We start from the raw sequence: 22,654 nt of genomic DNA on the forward strand, positions 1-22,654 counted from the left end.
TTGACACAGACAGACTCCGTTGAAGCCGCTCCGTCGTCTGTCAGATCTGAGGAGCAGCACTGGGAGGTCTGTGCATGTCAAGGTAGCAGATGTGCTGAAGTCATCATGGTTGCAACATGCAGAACATATTTGGCCTTCCAAAGCCAATGTTTTCTTGGCATCTTCTTGCTGGTCAGCAGTGTCCAGAGTGATACACAAAGTGCAGCCCAATACTTCTGAGCTCCACAAAAGCTGTGAGAGTGTTTGCACAAATCTTATCCACCAAACACCTTTAAAAAGACTTAAGCAGTTCCTAAGCAGTTGAAATTCTTTCTGAAGGAGATGTACTGACTGTTCTGTCCTCAGGTGAGTTTTTCTGCTATCACTGTGAGAATTTCCAGGTTTTCTGGCTGAAGACCTACTGGTCCAACAGCTCTTGTAGACTGCTGAGGTTTTGGATTGTTGTTACTAAATTCAAGCTAATGGTTTGGATAGCAGAGTATCAATGAACAAGATTTTCCAAGATTCTTCAGAAAGGTTGTATTTACAGTTGTAAAAAGCAGCTGGAGAATTTCTGAGGTGACAGGACAAGACATGCAATGTTTAGGGGCCTTCTACAAAAAAGTAAAGACTAAGTCCTTTGCTGCCCAGACTGCAATCTGCTAGGGGCTCAAGCAACCCTGGTGGCATAGCTGAGAGCACTCTTGTTTATGTTTTGTGATTTAGGGCTCTTGAAATCCAGTTTCTCAGACAGCTGAATTAACCAGCTTTGATACTTTTTTTTTTTTTAATTTAGTATTTAAGAGTTGTGGGTCCCTTTCAACTTAGAATGTTCTAGGATTCCAACTTGAGGGTGCCTAGTAGTGAGACAGTTTGGTTTGTAATCCAGTTTCTGCTGCTGTCCAGTTGATGAAAAGCCTACACATTAGAACACCTGAGCTGCTATTTCAGTATGAAGTTAGGCTTGCATTAAAAAGCTTAGACAGACAAACCCCCATGGCTTTAATTGTAACACCAAATTCATGTGACAAGTCCTATTCATTATTCTGAAGGCTTCCTTCCATTTTGACTTATTTTTGTTATGATTTTCACCTCAAGACATTAGAGGAATTATGCTTGTTGGCTTACTGGTTTCCGTTGCTGAAGTTCTGAGGTAGGTGATAAAGGACATAATTACATGATCCAATAAATTTCAATTTCCAGTAAATTACATCAGTATCTGCCTTATCCCTGCAGCTAGTGCATTAACTTCACCTGGTATTTCCTTTATGGTATGGAACATACTGTTGTAGGCTAGCCCCATTGGGCAGCTAAGCCCCAGGTAGCCACTCACACACTCCCCAGCAGGATGGGAGAATCACAGAATCAGAAAAGAGAAGGATGGAAAGCTCAAGGGTGGAGGCATTTTATAGGTAAGGCAGAGGTTGTGAGCACAAGCAAGGGCAATCAACTTTGCATCCTGCAGTTCAGAAATTCTGCTGCATGCTCTATTTTCACTGGGCAGCTTGTGCTCTCTGGTTTCAACCATTCAGTTTCTGGGAGAGCTTGTTTGGTGCTACTTTTCTTTAGAAGGTTAAAAAAAGTTCAGTAAATCCAAGAAGATATCTAAGGTTTCTTTCATCTGCCACACTCACGCTCTGCAAGTATACCCACCTTTTGACAAAGTTCTGCTCTTCACCTTTTGTGTGTAACTGAGTTTGAGGGTTTGTTTGGGATGTTTGGTTTTTTTTTTTTGGTTACAATATTTTTATTCACGCTGCTTACAGGAAGGAGATGCACACAATATATAAACTAAATAAACTTTTTATTAGCAAGGCTCTTAACATACAGTCTTGCATTCAGCAGCTTAGCTGATGAAAACAGTTTAAAGCAGATTGAATCACTCTAGGTACTGCTAAAACTGTGGATAGGTGCTGTATCCCTGCATAAAAACCTGTTTAATTTTCAGTTTACTTCACACCAATTTCAGCTGACTTCCCATTTTCTACATCAACTGGGGAAGCCACAGGTTTGGTTTTTTTTGGAGAAGACAACTGAGATATTCATACTGTTGAAGTGTGATTTCTATTTCTGTCCATTCACATCTCTGAGTCTGTCCTTTTTTCTCCTTCCCTTAACTCCCCCATCTTCCCCAGAGCGGTGGCGGTTGTGCGTCAGGGCTGGCCTCTCCTTTGTCATTGCACCCATTCCTGTATGTGGAAACTGCGTTTGCAGTCAGCTTGAGCTCTTCCATCCAGCCACCTCCCCATCACCTTCCTCTGAAATGCCAAGTCCCTTCCTTGCCTTCATTCCTGATGTGTGATTGGCTCTATTCCACATTAAATCCTGAGACAGCTGAAGCTTCTACTGTAGACCTACCTCTAACCCACTCCCCATCTTGCTCCAGCCCATGTTATACAAATGATTTCTCAGTCCATACTTTTCCTGTCTCTCCCTCTCCCATAAAACTGGAGGGAGTCTTGCACCCTCTTCTCTTGCTCTTTTCCCTTTCTTGAATTAATCCTCAGCCACATTTGGCCACATCTGGTTTGACTCACAAATTCGTAAACTGATTTTTGCTTGATTTTCAAATTCCAATTGTGTTGATGTTCTGGTATCTCCTTAGAATTCAAGACATATGTGCCCAAAAAATTAACCCTCTCTCTTCCTTACCATGATTCCTTCCTCTTCCAATCTTTGATTGCCATCATCATCACATTCCAGTGAGATAGTTACAAAAATGCTACACGACATCAGATATCCCTGACTAGCAACTCTCTCTACCACTTGCTTTAGCGCTCTGCCCCTACTGCTCTGCTGCAGCTTTTACTACTGGAATCTGTCAGTCATTGGTTTCAGTACCAGATCCATTCAAAACACTTCTCCCTCATTCTGAACACTGCAGCTCTCTGACTGCTTTCTCCTCTGCAGTTTGATCCTTCATTTGACTTGAGTTCCTTACTTCTCAAAATCAAAATAACTGACTTCTAGGTGACACTGTTTTTTGTCTTCAGTCTGTAATCAGTTTTCACAAATTAAGATAAAACAAGCCTAGCATGCAAACCACAGGAATATTTATCATCAAAAGAGAGGTTTTGCTCACAAGTTGCTTACAGAAAATGTTCTGTATGTGTTTATATTGCTCATCATAAAAATAAGTATGATGCAAGCATACTCCAGCAAAAGATGAAAACTGGCACTGCCACACACAAAGAAATTATATTTACATGTATCTCCAAGTCCAGGTGCATTGTGTGTGAGCAAACATAGGTAGATGAATACAGTCCTTTATGTAATTTCAAACTGGAATTCCAGCATACAACCAGCATAGCAGGTCTAACAGAAATGGCCAAGGTCAGAGTATTGACTCAGTAAATTGTGCCAGGGGGATGTAAGATAGCAGGATCAGTTCTCAAACAATAACTCACTGTTCACACAGCAGCTGGTCCTAGCATCCAAACCAATGAAAAATACTCGTTTACCTAGTTAAAGGACAACCTAAAAAATGCCAGGATTCTATAGGATTTTGTGAATACATAGCAAACCTAGTTGTTAATTTTCTTTATGCTGCCATGTAAGTCTACAGAGGGTGTCTAGGGACAGTTTATTGAAGCATCCACTGTAGGCTGGCACTTACTGCCAGTGATCCCAGAATAAAGAGAGGGAGGAGGAATGTGCAAATTAGTTACTTAGTCTTCAGAACAAGTTGTTTCCTGGTTTTGATGACTACTACTTACACCAAGATTTTAAGAGTTGGTTTATGATGCCTTGAAAGTACAAAATTATCAGTTAGAAAATTACCTAACATGCAGACAGGTATAATATGAACCCAAGTTCAAGGTATGTTTGAGCTGAAATGTTCTAGTATCTTTAGACAAAACCATCTTTAAAATAGCAATTAGATTCACTGCAGGTACTAAATAACACTAGAAATGCTTTTCCCCTTGCCTATAATCCTTGTTCCTTAGACCAAATTCATCCTTGACCACACAATTCTCCATGTAATTCAAGCTTCAAAAATAAATTAAAATGAAACTCCCAGCATGCCATATTCCCAAAAATACACTCTGATTCAGAAAAAGAGCTATTTGTAACTCCTTACTTCAGGTTTGTACCCCCAATGCCCCTAATGTCACCAAAGCCTTTCTTTTTCTGTCAAAGATGCTTCAATTTCCATTCTTTCTGCTGAGTAAAATCAACTGTTATAGTTATTTCAAACAAGACTTTTCTTTCAGGTTGGGCAAGGAGAAATGGGGAAAATATTTTAGAGTGAGAGCAAGCTCCTGGCTTGCTCTCACTCTAAAATAAGAACTGAAAAATTATGACAGAACATTGTTATTGTAATGTTCTAATAGATTATCTAAATTAAGATGTAACAGTATAAACCTTTTGGCATTTTTGGTTCCCTAACTTACTCAAAATTAAATCATTACTATATTGACAGTAATAAAATCAGCTGCCTTTAAAGCATATGTGTGCTACCTCTTCCTGTTTAGAAATGTCTGGGAGCACTGTCAGGATCCTGCTATTACAAAATATACTTGCTTGCTTCTCAGAAGTAGAAAATATGGTAGCAGAGTAACAGAGCCTGGCACCCTTGGCACCCCACGTCGCTGACCGGTCCTACAGCTTTGTCAGCAAAGACAATTTCTCACACACGTTACAAATCCCAGGTGGGTGTTGGAGCTCTTGTCACAGCCCCACATCTCCCCCAGGAGGGGGGACACCCCCCATTGGCACTTCAGCACCTGTACACCTGCACTCCATACTGCACATGTTCCTCACTGCTTTCCTCCCATCACCCCTCACTCGGCATCACTTGTCAGCTGTGAAGACTCACTACAAGTTTGTAAATTTTACTCCCTTTCATTCTCTTTTAAGATTTGTCCTAAAAATGGCACTTCCTTTCAACTGGCTATGCAGGTCAGGCCTCTCTCAAAGTTGAGGTTTTAGTTTGATTTCCTCCAGCTTTGAGTAAATACTCTGAACTTCTGGCTCTAGCTTTCTTTTCAGTTCTTGAGTTGTGAGAGAAAGAAGCTATAGCCACCTCCTTCTACAAAATGAGTATTTTTCATTATGCAAACATCACTCTATGAAATTATTAAAAAGAAGTTGCTTACATCCACCAGGCCAGAAGTAAAATACAAGAATTCCCCAAGTGCTGAGGACAAGGGACCTGGAGCTGTGGGATACACTTTGGTGTCCCTTTCTCAGTGCATAACCACTGGGGAGCCATACTCTTTTCATGCAGTCACTGGCAAGCTCAGGCTTCTAGTCCAAGAAAGCACTTTCCTGAGAGAGAGAAGAATCCAGTGGTGTTGTCACCACTCTCTCTGGATTACTTGCAGAAAGGATTGCTGTGTTTACTCACTTGGGTGTAACTTAGGCTTAGTCCTGTGTGGAAAAAATTTTAAGTACAATTAAGTCAGAAGAAGTACTGGAAAGAGTCAGATTGTTAGCAAAATCTAGTAGGAGAAATCTTACTCCCAGTTCAGCATCTGGACACTTGAAATACTCATAGCAATAATTTAACTAGAAGACACATTCACAGCATTAAGAGCCAAATCCAAATGTAAAAGCTGTTTTTCCACTACCCTATTAGAAAATACACAGTAAGAGTTAACACAGCTTTAAAAATTCTGTAAATCCAAATTAACTTACTTCAGCTAAAAATTATGTTCTTCCTGTCTGCATTTTCATGATAAATCTTAAGTACGAAGTACCCTTTTAAAATACAAAATGTTTAAAAGTTTATTGTTCTCAATGAAAGAAGAGCTGAAAGAAACAGTCTTCCTTCTGTAAATTATTATATTACACAAGAAATTCAAATGTTTGGGCTTTTTTTTAATCTGAGAAACAAGGTGTTTCCCCAAAAGACAACTATTCAGTGCCAACATCTAATTCACAATAAATGCAGTAGGTAAAACTATCTTAAGGTAAAGCCTGAACTTCTCTATCACCTAGTTCCTCAAAATAATAAACAGGAGAGAAACAGAAGTTTCTCTCAAAATCAGAAAAGCAAAAATTAAAAAGTCTAGCTACAACTTGAAATCTAGCAATTCCTAGAAGACACAAGATGATCTTTCAGCAAACTTTGGTTGAAAAAAGTATTTTTACACTGGCGTAATAGATATGACCCACTGAGTTTTCTCTGCCAAACAAGGGGGGTCTCACAGGCAACTTTTTATCTCAAAAATACTGGCATGATTGATGGAAAAAAAAAGCAGTTAAACCTCAAGGTGCTGTAAGACTGCAGTGAAAGATACTTGAGTAAGAATAGGTCAAAGATCTCTGCTACAAAACTGTCACTACAACACACAGCTTGTGAGTAGCTGCAGCAGCTGAAGCTCAAAAAGGAGCTGAAGGTTTTTTCCCCATTTTGCAAAATAACTGCTAAGTAAATCTCTTTTTTTGCTGGCATTTTAAATGTCTCCTGTGATTTATGAAAAAGCAGTAACATGCCATGTGTTGTATTTGGACATTAATATTGACACAAAACTGCAGGAATTTAGTCACAGTGCAAATGTATTCCCAATACCTAAACTGCAATAAAATTCTATAATCAAGTATTTAGCACCTATAACAGTTAAAATTATTAGGTATCACAGGTTTAGAATTGGTTTCTATATACAGGGTTTCTTCCAGAGAAGGCAAATTGTAGAATTGCAATTAAAATATGAAGAAAACAAGCTTAGACTTTAGTGGAATTAAAATCAGCTCAATATCAGCATAAAAAATTACCTTAACTAGTACTGACAATGCATGGTTAAAGCCAACCATGTGGGCAATGCAGAAATTGATAGAAAAGCTCCTTTGTTTGTGTTTATGCCGTTCAGTGGCTCTAGGCTAAAATTTATTATCATTAGTAGTGTAATTTAATAAATTATTTTGGACTTCCACTGAAAATCCTTGCATCCTTTACCTTTTTAACTTCTATGTCCAAATCCTGAGTAACTTACTCAGATGCATAAAGATCTGCAGTAGCCACAGAACCCTGTAATTCAGTAGGCACAGAAAACAGGCATTTATTGAACATAGCTATCTACCATTTATGAAAGTTAAGGCAGTTGGGAAACCAGTAACCACTAGCAGTTTCACAAAGCCTAACTTCCTTTTTGAAATCTGCTGAAGTTCAATATGGAGATTTTTAATCACGCAAACAGAATACTTGAAACTAACACAACATTCTTTAGCAAAAAAAAACCCAAACAGAAAAATAACACCTTTTCCATCATATTGGACCCGAATGAAAACATTTGGTAAAGAAACATTCAAGACCAATCACTTTTGTCTACTGAGAGTTCTGGGAATTCACTTTCCTAACTTAACCTCCTGACAGTAAATAACCTCATGACAGTAAATACGAGTGTGTTTAGTTGAACTAACTACTGTAAAACCCAGCAAATGATATCTAGGTCTTACATTATGGAGCGGAAAGATGAAACTTGCATTCAGAGGTAGGTACAAGTTAAGTCTTTGTCTTTCACTAAAAGCTTTAAGATTTAAAGGAACTATTGCATGTTTGTTTTGAAATTGCTTTGTTTTTTAGGTGGCTGTAAGATATAAGCCTTTCTTAAGTTTCAAAAACTGCAGGCTAAAATATTTTACTATCATGTGCTGCTCTAGAAAAAAAAAAACCAGAACCCATTTTTGGTCAAATGAGAGAGCATCTATCACCCACCCCACCTTCATCAGCAAAGTGATCCCATTCAGTCTTCCTGATCTTGGAAGCAAAAACCCCTTCATTTTCTCATGTACCTAATTTTTCAGTAGTACACTAGATATTCATGATATTGACACTGTAATAAGAGCACTTACATCAGTACTTTATTGTTTATGTTAATGCGTATTCTCAGAAATGTACATGTCACTGTAGGGAAACATCTCATGTTAGTCTGTGCACTCACCCAAGTCTAGGCATAGTGTGAAGAAACATTAATGGATTGTGTCATATCATTTAAGATTAAATGGGAATGCTTATTCTTTTATTCCAATTACCAGGATAATTTAAAACTTGTTGAGGAATACTTCTTGCTTACAGAAGTCCTTCTTATAGTAGAAACCATTTTACTAAGTGCTCATTCCAAGTATTACTGTGGCAAATAAATAAAATCCTTGTTTCAAGCAGAAGGCTCCAAATTTGCTTTGGGACAAAGAATCACTTTGTACAAACAAGCTTTCTGCTTTTAGAAGTTATTTCAATTGCATGGTAAGAGCATTCTTGTCACATTTGATACTAAAATGTAAAATCACTCTGGTAGGCATTGCCTTTCACAAACGAAGCCTGCTTGTAGTTGAGCAAGAGATGACAGACAGGCAGGCCAATATAAGTTAGTCTCATTTTCTGTTTATCTGGAAGCAGTTCCAGTTGAGATCAGTTGAAATAGCAGATCAATTTTTTGTATTTTTAAAGAGTGAAGTATTGTAATATCCTTTACCAAGCAATACAAGCGCAGGTAACTTGTACAACAACAGAAATGTGACTGCTATCAACTTTTGCTGCCAGTGAGTTTTCTGTTAAGACTACATCTGTAATCCTGGATGTGAGAGTTTCTAATGTTTCATTTATGGTACCCCCTCACCTCCTCCATCCCCACTTTCAATCAATTCATGTTTCTTCTTCTGTCTTATTGCCAAGCATCGTGCAATGCCCAGTGCACCTCCTTTTAAAAACCGTACAAAGTTGTCTCCCACCAGAGGCCCTAAAGCAAAGAGGTTGGCTTCTTTAGTGCACTCGTACGTGTACGGATCAATCTCTATAGGATTCCCCTTGCATGTGATGGGCTGATTAGAGTGATGACCTATGCTATGTCCTTGGTCCTTTAAAAAGAAAAGATTTGGGTGAGAACCTATCAGAACTAAGGCTACAGAAAACTTCAAAATTTTCTTCAGTCCGGAGGCACTCTGAAGAACACATTTCATCTCAGGCTTGAAGGAAAGTACATTGTGTTCAGGGAAACTAGTGTAAGCAGAATGTTGGTTAGAGTCCACGGTATGGGACTGAGTACACATCATGTGATAGACCTTATGGTATTCAGGGTAAAGCTTTTTAGGTAACTGTTTGAAAATCAGGCTTGTATCGGTAACTCTTCTACGAAACACATGGACTACGGGGATGTTGTTGTTATAGGCACATAGCACTGCATCAGCTGCTGTTAGTCCTGCACCCACAATCAACACAGGGTCTGTCTTCCCACGTAACTTTCCTTTGCTGATTGCGGCTCCGAAGTCAGACATGGAATGGAGGACAAAAGGAAAGTCTTCTCCTTCAACTTGCAGTCGGCCAGGAGAATCAAAGGTTCCAGTTGCAAGAGCCACATTCTCAGCAAAGAGGCAGAAGGGCACATGAGAGCCATCTGTTGCTCGCTGATAACCTCTGACTTCCCAGTTTCTCTTAACAAGTGATTTCTGTCCATCTTCCATTTCCAAATGCTGTGTTGAAATATCTTCATTTTGGTGACTCCTACCTTCATCATCCTTTTCTCGGTAAAGCCTGGACACTGATGTTATATAAACATTGTCTCTGAAATTCTTTTGGAGGCCCATGACTTTAACATAGTGTTTATAATAACAAGCTATTTCCTCTGGCATTACTCGATCAGTCTTTATATTTCTGAAAGAAAATTGAATGGTTCTGGTTAAAAAATAGACCTTATTGGTAATTTGAATATCAGACATGCTATACCACATGACAGGTCAAGTTTATGAGGACTGAATCTGCTCAGTGTAAATGACACTCAGTTCAGCATCTTTAAAGGCATTTGACTTATTTGTTCTCTTGTTTCCTGATACACAAGACCAGCTAACTTTTTAAATAGAGTTTTAAATGCTTATACAACATAAATTGCTATGGTGATTAAGAAATTAGGTGTAACAAAGCTCTGGAGTATCATAGCAGATCCATATGGAAGTGTTTTACAAAGTTTAACATCACAACTATCAACAATACAGTAGTGGCTAAACTTGTACCCCATGAGAATACACTTACTAACTATCTAAATAATTAAATGTCATAGTTAAGTGCTAATTTTGAAACTCTAGGTTCAATATGTTACTGGAACCAAGCAGTAATTATACTTTACAAAAGACCTCTCCCTTGGGTACGGTTAAGTTCACTAAGTATCAAATGAAGTAGTTCCATGTCACATGAATGAGCAAAGCAAACATGACACAGAGCGTTAATGCAACTATGTAAACAGGATTGTGAGGTTCAAGTGTTCAATAAAAACCATTTATGCACTGCAACCCTGCTATTACATCTGTGCTTTTCTCGTGATTATTGCAGTCTCATTTATAGGAAAAATAGCTGACAGTGTAATTATTTGGAACAGTTGCATGAATTTTGCTGCTTCGTTAGAAGTAAGCTCTAGGAAAAGGGCAAAACAGACTGTAGTGAACATCAGGATTGCCACTAAATTACACTTAAAATCATATTTACAAGTAATCAGGCTACTCATTTTCTTGGACTAACAATATAATAGCACATGTTCTTTTAAATGCTCAGGTTACTACTCTGGAAATCCTCATGAGATATTTATAGGAAGAGAATAATGTGACAGTGTGACACCTCTTGCAAGGAAACTTGGGAAACTATTTCACATAACTAGAATTTTACTTCATCATCAATCCTTTTAAATAAGCTTGTTTAATTGTAGTATAACAGGTCAGCATTCCTGGTTTTAGCATTGTTGAAAACTATAATACATAGATTCAGATAATAAGCAGCTTATGGGATTTCAGTTAGGCAAGGAGGCAAGATTGCTGTGGTTATCTAAGAAAAGGATTAAAGAACAAAGCTAGAGTTTCCTCACTTCAAGGGTTGTCCTGAAATGAATAACAGTCTGCCCTTAAAGACATATGCTCAAGTAACTATACTTCTTCTATTCCCATCCATGGTACAAAACCAACTTCCTTTAATTTTGGTAGAACAAAGTTAAAAAAATTAAAATTTTAGAAAAAGGTCATGTAGAGTGTTCCTAGATTCATCTGCTGAAACAGACCTTTACAAACTGAAGTAAAACCAGTGAGCTTGAACATGCTTAACTTTTCTTCTCAGGTTTTTTCAAGAAACTTATTGCTACAAGTTAACACAGAAATAGTGAAGTATTCTCTTAAAATTAAAATTTATAGATTTCAGATGTTGCAGCTTTGCCTGTAAAAGCAAATGCTGAAATATATAACTTCCTGAATTGCAAGAAAGCTGGTGTGCGCAGCAACTTCAGCTGCATGGGTGTTGAAAGAGGAACTTGCAATACCTCCTTCAGTGGATATGAAATTCCTTCCTCCATCTTCCCTCAGCTCTGATCAGAACTGCTTTCAGCAAGTGCCTCTTTCTGAAATGCTGCTGGAACACGCTGCTGCCTGTACGTTTGCTTTCAGGGCACTCACCAGCAACTATTCTGCCTGACCATTGTTCGGTTTATTGCATCAGAATACACACAGCAGAAGAATTTCCAGTACCATCAAACAATTTAATAAACTAAACAAGAAGCCCTCCTGTGAACAGTGAAGCCTGAATATTTTCCAGTTATCTGGATTTTATGGCCATTAGGATTCCCAAGTAGATTCTGCAGTATCTTTACCTGCGTTTGCTAGCTGCCCACTCCTTAAAGCTGAGGCCAGGCAATTCCATCCAGTCTCCAAAACTGATGGTTAGCATAGAGCCCTCCATGGACTATGGAGAAAAATGAAGATGCATGATCAGACACATTTCAAATTCAAATCTCAATTCAAATGTAAAATGTAAATTAAAAAAAATACTCAAATGTAAAAAGCAGTGAAGCTCTTCTCATTGTACTCATTTAGGGCAACAAAATACCAGAATACAGCATAAAACCAGGACATTAATTGAAGAACTGAAGAACTATTTCTGTGTTACACTTAGATAATAAGCAACCACATGAGCTAGTAAAGGTGAAGAGAGAGCATATGAAAGGAAAACTAAACGCAAGTTATTTGAACTACAAAAGAGGAAGGAAACACAAAACATGTGAAAGCAGCATCATATAAAGACACCAAAATTTAAGACTGTGTATAAAAGCACCTGGAAACAATGCAGACAAGAAAGAAAAATTATAGAAAATACTCTTCATTATAATCCATTAAATGTGAACTAACAAAAAACCTGGTAATATAAGACAGCACTCATGGTCACAAACACCCAAGTAAAGGCAACTTCTTCATTCCTTTCTCATATCCCCCACTTACCTGGGCTTTGCTAAGGAGCAGCTGAAACTGCAACTGGCACTACCATTTAAAACAGCTCTAGAGTAAGGCAGTAAGAAAGATCCCAAAACATAAAGTTATCAAGTTACTCTAGGAGCGAGATGAAACTTTTACTCACATGCCAGGCCCCTCCAGGTGGTCCTTTTCCAAGCACTATGTGGGGAATGTAATGATGCTGTTCCAACTTCCAGTGCAGAACAGGCGGGTAGTCATAGCCAAAGTCAGCGTCCGGGTGAAGCAAGGTATCAAAAAGCACTGCAACTGGGTTTGAGGAGCGTCCTTCCAGCCCTTCTGACAGGTACTCCAGATCCTGAAGGATGACAAATTTAAACTTTTCATGTTCATCATGCTACTCTGATGTGCAGAAGTTGAATTGCAACAGAAAACACAACTCAAACTGCATTTCAGGAAAAGGTTATTTAATGTAGAGATTCAATCAAAACACTTTTCAGAAATAACTGCTATGATTCAGTTCTTTGTAACTCTGAACAGTACATCTCACTCATTTTAAAATTACATGTTAATAGCAGTAATTCTGGGGCAAGTCAGTATTTGCAGAACAAAGAAGTATGTGGACAAACAGAGATCAGAGCAACTTAGTAACATCTATATTTATATACAACAGACTTCTTTTAACAAAGGACTGATAATATTTCTAGAAGTCACATTTTGATAAAGCAAAATTGGAATCTAAAAACATTAAGCTTTAAACATCAAGTAGAAAAGGCTCTTTTGACAGCTCTTAGCTTGTTCCAAACTAACTGTATTATATCTTAAAATAATGAAGATAAAATTACCATTATTTTTAAAAAGTAAAACTAGGATTATTTTACACACCAGTTAACATTGAGAAAAAATTCTAGAACTTTGTAAAGTTCACATTTCAGATCTATTAACCAGTCTTGTTCTAATAATTGCAAAAATTATACAATGGCAAATATTTAAAGAGAAAATAGAGATTTGAAGAAAGAACTGGACATAAGACCAATTTTTGCCGACAAAGTCAGTATAGCTTAGCCTCCTAATTAGTCAAAATATTAGGGGGTTGGGAGAAGATGAAGTACATGAAACATCTGTAGCCAAAACTTAGGCAACTTACTCTCCTGCAAAAGAAAAAGCCCTTGAGACCTAGGGTAAACATCACATGCAAATAGCACAGCACTGAAACAAAAATGTCCTCCAAAATCCAAAGCCAAACAAACTCCTATTTACTCTCTACAAATATAAATCCATGTTTGTATTTCAAATAAATTAGTCACAAAGGCAACACAGTGATAACATTGTCAGTAATCCATCAGGAGTACAATGAGGTGAGTGGAAAACAGTGTTAAGATGGCAAACCAATGGACAAGTGGAAAGAAAAATGCTGGAGAAGATTTAACTAATCAAATCAGACAGAAAAATTGGACATGTACATGGGTAGCAACAAAAGCACAAGGGCAACTGTCAATACAACACAAACACTGAAAGATGCATACTGTTGCAAAAAGAAAAAGGGATTGTGTTTATAGAGGATATATGTGCCCAATACAACTAAAAATGAAATCTTAGTAAGAATTGTAATATTTAAGAATATTTTAACTTGAACTACATGCAGTTTATGTATGTTAGTAGCACGTGTTCCTTGGTGATAGTGCCCAAACATCCCACATATGACAACTGGAATTCCTGCATCAGCCATTGACCAAGTCACACTTTAGACACTCCTGGCAAGAAGTAAGAACACAACAAAAAGCAGTAAAACCAAAAGACACCACAAACTAAAAGCCTTCAAGAGCCACAAACAACACTACACAGCCCAGGTTTGGATCTAATGGCCGTGAATTGACTCTATTTAAATTAACAGAATAACAAAATAACTTATTAATTCACTATTGCTTGCAATAGGAAAAGACCTAGACAAGAATGCAACCAAAGCTTACTTGATCAACAATGGAAAGATGTCGAGCTTCTTCTAACTTTGTATGTAGAATGGGGTTTGGGTGTATAGCCTCAGGAGACAAATATGGCCTGTATCCAGAGAGCAGGTAAGAAAGGCAAATTCCTGAAGGTCCATTTCCTATTAAAGAAAAAAATTACTGCTTTAGTAAAAATGTTTATCATCTACAGTTTGTTAATCACTAAATATACAGCAACAAAACAATACTGAAGTAGTATAATGCCAGATTGTCTTGATTTCAAAGCAGCTTATAAACTTTGCAGTAAAATAGAGCTTTTTATAGGACCATCCTCCAAATACACAGAGCAAAGTTTTTTTTCAGTTAAAGAGAAACAAATGTGTGACTTTTACACCAGGAAGCAAAATGCATATAAAGAATTTCCCTAATTTACTATGTCAAACTCACTACTGTGTGAAAATGGCCTGACAGATAATGGTCTGTCAGCCACAGTGATAGCTGAATATTACTGTCATCTTACAACTTTGCATTCCCATAGGCACTGTACAACAGAGAGCAGAAAGACAATCTGCTGAAGAGATTATATTCTCTTCAGGTCTGTCCATAAAATAAAGGGAAGACAAGCAGAAAGCTTAAGACTGAAAGTTAGAATAGAAGTTACAGACACTGCAAAACAGCAACATAAAAGCTAAGTGACCACAGGCCTCCTGTGGGTAAGTGGTAGAGAACATGAAACTCATTTAAATCCACATTCATTGTTCAGGAAGAGTATCAAGTCAAACACCTTTACCAGCTTTGTAGCATTTTCAATTTTAATAGACAATTATTTTAAAAATGTTATTAAAAGTATGAGATAGATGGGACCAAAACATTACCATAAGGTAAACATTTCTATTTATCTGACAGTATTAAACAAAGTAGGGGACCATATTTATCACATGCAAATACAGAAGTAACACTCATGTTGCAAAGTCAGACATCAAAAGTTACAGAAAGTGAAATCAGAAAAGTATGTGCTATGATACAAAATTTGAATATGTGGTATGTGTTGTTATTTCTATAGCTTCTCTCACTCATTAACTGAATGAAAAGCACAGTGTTCTCCTAATGAGCCACTTGTCAGTACTTTGTCTTTGTTTGGACACATGGTATTTAGCACACACTGCAAATTCTGGGTTTAAGTTACTAATTCATTCATACTTTAATATAGCAGGCATTGTTCAATATTTATTCTTATTTCATCTCTTGATGTCAAGAATTCACAGGTCATTTACTCTTCCCCATCACCTTTGCACACACAATTTTAACAATCCCATTTCTCCAATGCCTGTCTCTTCTCCCTTTCCTGATTCCTCAGTCCTAAATCCCCCATTAATTCGCTGAGGCCCTGTTCATTCCCAGTTTCTTCATACACTGGATCTCTTTTTCCTCTTTACCAGGCTATACTCACCTGGTCCCCAGGGGCAGAATATCCCATACTTTATTACAATGCTGTGCATAGACTGGTCACAGCCACAGGTACAGGAAATCATCTAAAGAATCTAAAGACAGTGAAAAACTTTTTTCTTACTCTCACACTGTTCTGCCCTCCCACAAACAGATCAACATAAGATAGCTGGATCTGATTCAGTCCAGGAATTTAAAGCTTAAAGAAGATTCAAACACCTACTGTCACCCATTTGCCATGAGATAGATGTAAGAGAGAACTATAGCAATACAGAGAAACTATCCATAACAAAATGAAATGAATTGATGAAAACACTTTAATCACAGTGGTTCACATGCATTTCAATGATTGAGTAAATTCTTAACTGTTTTTAGAATTATAACTTGAATGCAGTAAAGATTTTTTTAATGCTTTTACAATTGCACAGCTAACTTTATTTTCCCACTGGGATATAAAAAAAGCTCATCCACAACGGAAAGAAGAAAATGTGCCATAGCCAAAGATGCCATGCTAAAGAGCATTCCTACTGGATAAGGCTGCAAGAAGGAATTGGTTAACAAATGTCACCCAAACAAAGACTGGCAAGGCCCAAGGAAATTACTGAGGATGGGATGGATGGGTTATGTCTAGGGCTTAAAGGGATCACTTCACAAGGATCCATCCTCACACCACTGCCAAGTTCAACCAGCCTCACTTCTTCTGAATGGAAATTTGTTGAGATCAAGTCCAGCAGTGTGCCCTGATGGCCAAGGGCATCCTGGCCTGTATCAGGAGCAGTGTGGCCAGCAGGAGCAGAGAGGTCATTCTTCCCCTGTACTGGCACTGGTGGGGCTGCACCTTGAGTGCTGTGTCCAGCTCTGGCCCCTCAGTTTGGAAGGACGTTGAGACACTTGAGCGTGTCCAGAGGCAGCAACGAGGCTGCTGAGGGGCTTGGAACACAAACCCTGTGAGGAACGACTGAGGGGGCTGGGGGTGTGTAGCCAGGAGAAAGGAGACTCAGGGGTGACCTTATCACTCTCCACAACTCCCTGAAAGGTGGCTGTAGTCAGGTGGGGATTGGTCTGTTTCACCAGGCAGAACCAGAGGACACAGTCTAAAGCTGCACCAAGGGAAATTTATGTTGGATACTAGCAAAAAGTGATATAATGGAAACAGAGATAAAGTACTGGGATGGCCAGCCCAGGGAGGTGTTGGAGTCACCATCCCAGGATATGCTTAAAAAAAGACTGGATGTGGCACTCAGTGCCATGATTTAGTTGAGGTGTTGGGGCATGGGTTGGACTCAATGATCTGGAAGGTCTCTTCCAAACTAGTCATTCTGTAATGTTAAGGTGAATTACTGTCACTGAGTTCCCTGAAGTTTTCTGGGACCATCCAGAGAGCTGATCCAAACCTAGCTCCTATTCTTTAAGCAGACTGAATCCAAGGGAAAGGAAATCCCTTGAGGATATGCTGTTAAGAACAAACAGAATGAATGTTCAGCTGCAAGGTCTGCAATCAGACTTGCTATGGTTTTATCAGAAATTCTTGGGAAAAAGAGAAAAACATCTTTTTGAAATTACAAATTTTGGTTTTTATTTACACATGGTACCTCTGATAAGACCTCTGACTGCAATCAGGAGATACTACTATTACACAAACTTTAGTTGTACGATGATATAATCAGAAACCTCATGGCCCTGTTCATTTAAGAAGTAGTTAGAACTTTGTTTGAATATCAGCAAAATCTTCTCTTGATCAACAGCAAACTGTAGTACAATCACCTTTACACTAGGTGTCTAAATTTAAAGCAAACATTCAACTTCAGGTATCATAACAGCCTTGTTATTTGGTTAGGAAGTGACAACATTCCACATAGTAATGATCAAAACTGGTGCAGAAGATGAAAATGTTTAGCACAGAACACGTTCTAAACTTAAGAGTTTCAGCATGAAATTGTTGAACCCTGAAGAATGTATCTGCTTCTTCCCAACACATGTACTGCACAGAAGTTATTAAGTCACTAGAGAGTGTGTTCATACACGGGGGGGCAGGGGGGATGACAATTATTTTCATACTCCTCTACTACATTATCAAATCATTTTAGATCCCTTTGAAGGCTTCAGTGATTATAGGCTGTCAGTGGAGAAGATCAGCTTGCACGGTGTCTCACATATATCTGTGAGGAAGCATTTGGATGATGGAGAAGTGGTCAAGGCAGCTGTGTTTGGTGTCAGCACTTAGAAAGGCGCTTTAGACAAACCAAGTATTGAGCACAGGTATTTGCATAATGTATATTTGCAAAACTAAACAGTGGAAACTGAATTATAAACCATATGACAAACCTATATTAAGGCTGACAAAACGCCAGGACACCGTTCTCTTCAACTGTCATGCAGAATTCAAGTCAATCACGTCTGTCACACACACCTCAGTCTGCTCCATGGGCACTATTTTAAACTATCATAAAGAGAGCTTTGAGAACAGGCACTGTGCAAACAGGAGTCTTTGAATTTGTGGAGACACTGTGAACACAATTATATTGCAACATCAATCTCCCAAATCTTTGCTTCTTTACAGGTAGATACTTGCTCTAGTCCCAACAGCTTTGGACTAGATTATTGAAAACCTTCTTTACTTCAAATCTTTTCTTTATCTGCTCATGAAGTCATGGAAGAATGAGCTGGTGACCAGCTGTTGTTGAAAAACCTTGGCCCAATACATATTACGCTGGCATTCCCAATTAAGTCGTGTACCTATGGAGCCTCCTCCCTCTGTTACCCGGTCATTTTACAAGTACAAGCCCTTAACTGTTCAATCAAGACTACAATTTATTATTTTAAACTAGCTGAATTGAGCTGGATTCATTTTGGAAAAGATAGGAGAATATTTAGATATCAGTGATTGATGCAACAGAGAAAAAGGCAAATAATGAGAGGTTAGCACCTAACCAACACAGAGCACACATTATGTTATTCACTCTTCCACATGACCCCACAGATTTCTACTGGTGTACCATTGACAACCTCCATAAATACAGAAATAGACACATCACATTAATCAAAACCTATGTTATCAACACTAGAATCAATACAGTTCTTCTGTTAATACTCCCATATCTGCTGCTAAATAACACAGCTGATTTTTTCAAAGCACAATTCAAATTCAAATATACTCCAACAAGTCCCTTAACATAATATAATTCTACTGTTGTTAATTATAACAACTGTATTACTCTAATAAAGATCTTCACTGTAAGGGTTCTAAGCATTAGTTATTTATTGAGAAATTATTTCATGCAGCAGGTCGATAAAGGCAATGGCAGTGAATCTTTAAAAAGGGAAAAAACTCACCTATTATTACTACAGGCAGGGTAAGAAGGGAGTCCCCAGGCAGAACAGTTTCTTCAATTAAAGGCATTCTTTTAATCTTCCTCCCAAGGCTGTCACCAAAGTACTGAACAAAGGAATTCAAAAGCTGTCCTTCGGTTTCAGTGCCGCTGTAAGTTCTAATTAAGAAGGACAGATGGGAGAAAACTAAAATGAAACAGTGAACTGTTGGCAGAACAGTCTCTTCAAAAATAGTCACTTTTGATGTTTTACTTTAAAAGCTACGAAACTGGTGAAATTGAGACCAAAACAGATATGTTTTACCCAATCTACACAATTTTACTCTTCAGCACAGCTTTTCTAACAGAAGATTTTTTAAAACTACTTACTCCTAGCAAGTCTACAGAAGGATAACAAAAAAGCACAGATGGCTCTGCAGAAGTGCAGATTTCTAATCTCAGTTTATACAAAGCCAAAGTAGAGCCACAAGCATTATTTTGATCCCACACACAGTAGAACTCATTCCTCATTATCCTTATCAAATCAGGAGATACACACTGCCTAGCCAATTAACAACATTAAGGCCAGACAAAGCCTGAGGGAGCAGCTAAGGCGCAACAGCAGCGTTCATATCCCTTCCTGCCGCCCCAGCAGCACACAGGACTTCACCTCAACAAATCTCCATCCAGAGAGAAGTGAGGCTGCTGTGAGGATGGATCCTTGTGAAGCGATCCCTTTAAGCCCTAGACATAACCCATCCTATCACCATTAAAAGTTTTTACAGAAGGAATTGCCATGTAGTCAGGTCAGCTGCTGAACAGCAGACTGCTTTCACCACTGGCCATTTTTCTAGATTTTTTAGTTCTTCCTCTGAAAAATACACTTAAGTTTCTCTTGTAACTCTTCACCATGTAGACGTGCTTCTAGAATACAAAGACTTGTTTTATAACATTTTCTATTTAATGATTTAGGAGTCCTTTCTGAAACCTTTCCAGGTCATTGAAGCAGCACACCAACTATCAGTCTAGCTAGAAAGAAAGAGTCAAATTAAAACAGTCTGTTACTGTAGTTATTTTGTCAAGTCTTTTGTAAAGTAAGGACAACAAATTTTTAATCAAAAATATCTGTATCAACAAGGAGATATTTTTAAGAAAAATTTCTAAAAAAATTTCTAAACATGGTAATTATCAATAATAAATAAAAGTACTCTTATCAATTTCCAAAGACTTTGCATATCTTAAAGCTATTCTAGCATTTCAGCAATTATTTTCTACACAGGATCAAAACTGTAAGACGCTGATCCAATTCCCAGGGCCTTCAAGAAGCCAGTGCCATGTACTGCCTCAACTCCCACAGCACCCAAGATTCTGTTTCAAAAGCCCTTCCTCGGTGGGGAAGTCTGAAGTAAACTGGAGACAAAGCCGTGCAGTAACAACAGTAGCACAATCTGTAACACATCTCTGTGATGGCATTGTTAAAAAGGGTGGGGAGGTATTCTGAGGTTGCATTTATTTTGGAAAGTACTTCATATCACTATTCCCCGCAGAACAACAGGAAAAAAAAAAGCAAAAAAAAAGCAAATTACTAAATTACTTGCTTATTGTTTGATTACAGCTGCACATTAGCTCTTGCAGACACCTAACATCCAAACAGCATGAGTTAGATGAAGACAAGGAGTCAGAGAGGGGCTATCTAATAATCATACTGTTTTTTTCACCTCTGCTTTTAGAAAGGAGCAGGTAGACTGTTTTATTTTCCAGCCTTTGCTCAAAGTTGACAAAGTCAATAGTACCTTATGTTTTGCAAAAGACAGGCTTAAGGGGAGCACGCATGCTTTAGTGTGGCTTCACTATACTTGCTGTGCTTGATGTATCATAAAACCGAAAGAAACATTTCAAAACTTCTTTTAAGAGATATATGCACAATGCAATAGGCTACAGAAGAATCTTTTAACAATAAAAATGTTGCTTCTATGCAGCTTAGTTTATGACAAATTACCAAAATGGTGATTTTGTACAGGAACACCTGCACACAATGTGCAGTTTCTTGCAGTATCTTTGCACGGAATACCTGCACAAAATGCAGTCCACACGAAGGAGTGTTGTCAGCAGCATGTTCTTCCTTTGCAAGAACATCATACCTGAACCTAGCAAGATCTGAAGTCAGGGGCCACCACCTTCCTAACCTCTGAGCAGCACTGAAAGCCACCAAGCACCAGCAGCTTTCATCTCGATAAAACTCACAGTAGACAGCTTTGCAGTGGTGGGGATTTGGCACAATCATCTACGGCTCTAGTCCTGCAGACATGCAAGCGGGCACAAGATGAGTCAGTTCCAACACTAGAGCCTAATTTATCTTATACTGGTCACTCAAAGAACCTGGGGAATTACATTCTGTCAATAGGCAGATTCTAAACATATGCAAAAATGTGCCTTCACGGTTTTGCCTTTTTTTTTTTTTAACCCATTAAGAGAAAAAATGCAACATACACATAACAGTTTTTCTCCCATTTGAAAAAGCTATTGATAATAATTTGTTAACAACTCGTAATTTGTTGCAGGTTATTAAAATAAATGGTACCTTTCCCAGATAGCTGTTTTGAAAGATGCTAGAATACACTGCGTACTTTCAGGAAAAAAAAAAAAAAAAAAGAAAAAAGAAACGGACCGTGGTGGGCGGTTAACAGAAAACTCGTTATATAAAAGGAATCTGAATTTGGTCTCAACCTGACACTTCGAGAAGAGAATTCACCACTGCCAGACTGTTGGATGTCGTTCAGGTACGCGGGCGGAGCGGAGCCCCTGGGGGCCGGCATGCCGGGCGGTGCAGCGCTGCGAGCCCGGAGCGACACCGAGCATCAGCGGCCGCGGGCAGCCCCCGGCCCGGCGGCGCCTCGCCGCTGCCCAAGGTCACGCCCGCCCCGGCCCCGCCGCCGCCATCCCTTGCTCGGCGGCGCTGTGCGGGGCCGGCAGCGCCGCGCTCGCCGCCGCAGCCCCGCGGAGGCCGCAGCCCCGCCGGTGTCCCCGTCCTGAACGCACCGCCGCCGCCCGCCGCCCCGCGGCCCGGCTCCGCGGCGCCCTACCGCCCCCCGCCGCCGCCTCACCTGAAGTGACCGGCCAGGGAGCAGCGGCAGCACCACACGGGCATGGGGAGCGCCGGCGGGGCCCAGCGATGAGGCTGCGGGGGGACACCGCGCGCCGGCTCCCGCTCCGCCTCCTGCCGCCGCCACAGTGGGACCCGCACCGCGCGGTCCCTCCTCCTCCTCCTCCCCGCTCACATGCGGCACCGGGTCACACGCGGGAGGAGGAGCCGCCGCCAGCACCGGCAGGGAGGAGGGACGAGCGGGGTGAGCAGAAAGGAGAGGAGAGCGAGCGGAGCGGAGCGGAGGGGAGGGGAGCGGGGAGGAGAGTGCCGCTTCCCCCTGCCGCCGCTGCCGCGGCCCCGCTCCCGCAGGAGGATGCGGACTGCGCTGCCTCCCCCGGGGAGGGCGGGCAGCCCCGGCCCGGCACGGGCAGCCCCGGCCCGGCACGGGCAGCCCCGGCCCGGCACGGGCAGCCCCGGCCCGCCACGGGCAGCCCCGGCCCGGCACAGGCAGCCCCGGCCCGGCACGGGCGCAGCGTCGGCGGAAGGCGGCGCAGCGGAGCGAGGCGGCCCCGCGGCCCCGTGAGGGGGCTGCCGTTCATGAGGGGACTCACACCTCAGGGAGGGTCCCGGCCCGCAGCGTCCTGCTGTGCCCCATCGGGTTTCTCGAGAGACGCGCATGAAGGAGTTGACAGAAATCAAACAATTTAAAAATTTACGGCTCACCTTTTGACTAA

General features: G+C 40.0%; 1 protein-coding gene across 2 annotated transcripts; it reads right to left on the reverse strand.

Moving 5' to 3' along the window:
* Positions 1-1,766: 1,766 nt before the first annotated feature.
* Positions 1,767-22,094, reverse strand: OSGIN2 (oxidative stress induced growth inhibitor family member 2). 2 transcript variants are annotated; one of them, XM_059465992.1, is made up of 6 exons: positions 21,940-22,094; positions 18,861-19,015; positions 14,106-14,242; positions 12,302-12,493; positions 11,541-11,632; positions 1,767-9,571 (listed from the first exon to the last, which is right to left on the reverse strand). In XM_059465992.1, exons 1-6 carry the CDS (start codon positions 21,981-21,983, stop codon positions 8,524-8,526), a joined length of 1,668 nt encoding a protein of 555 aa, XP_059321975.1. In that variant the 5' UTR covers positions 21,984-22,094; the 3' UTR covers positions 1,767-8,523. The 2 variants fall into 2 exon arrangements, with proteins under 2 accessions (XP_059321975.1, XP_059321984.1); XM_059466001.1 differs by lacking the exon at positions 21,940-22,094 and adding an exon at positions 21,563-21,615.
* Between the last annotated feature and the right edge of the window lie 560 nt (positions 22,095-22,654).

The sequence above is a fragment of the Ammospiza nelsoni genome, chromosome 1, assembly GCF_027579445.1.
Source record: "Ammospiza nelsoni isolate bAmmNel1 chromosome 1, bAmmNel1.pri, whole genome shotgun sequence".
Lineage (NCBI taxonomy): Eukaryota > Metazoa > Chordata > Aves > Passeriformes > Passerellidae > Ammospiza > Ammospiza nelsoni.

Bases quoted from the DNA above. Each gene is read 5' to 3' on its own strand.
- OSGIN2 (XM_059465992.1), bottom strand. From the start codon at position 21,983: ATGCCCGTGTGGTGCTGCCGCTGCTCCCTGGCCGGTCACTTCAG. The intron at 19,016-21,939 runs GTGAGGCGGCGG...CTTCTTAATTAG, and splicing joins TCCCTGGCCGGTCACTTCAG to AACTTACAGCGGCACTGAAA. The intron at 12,494-14,105 runs GTAAGCTTTGGT...GTCATCCTTCAG, and splicing joins ATCTTTCCATTGTTGATCAA to GATCTGGAGTACCTGTCAGA.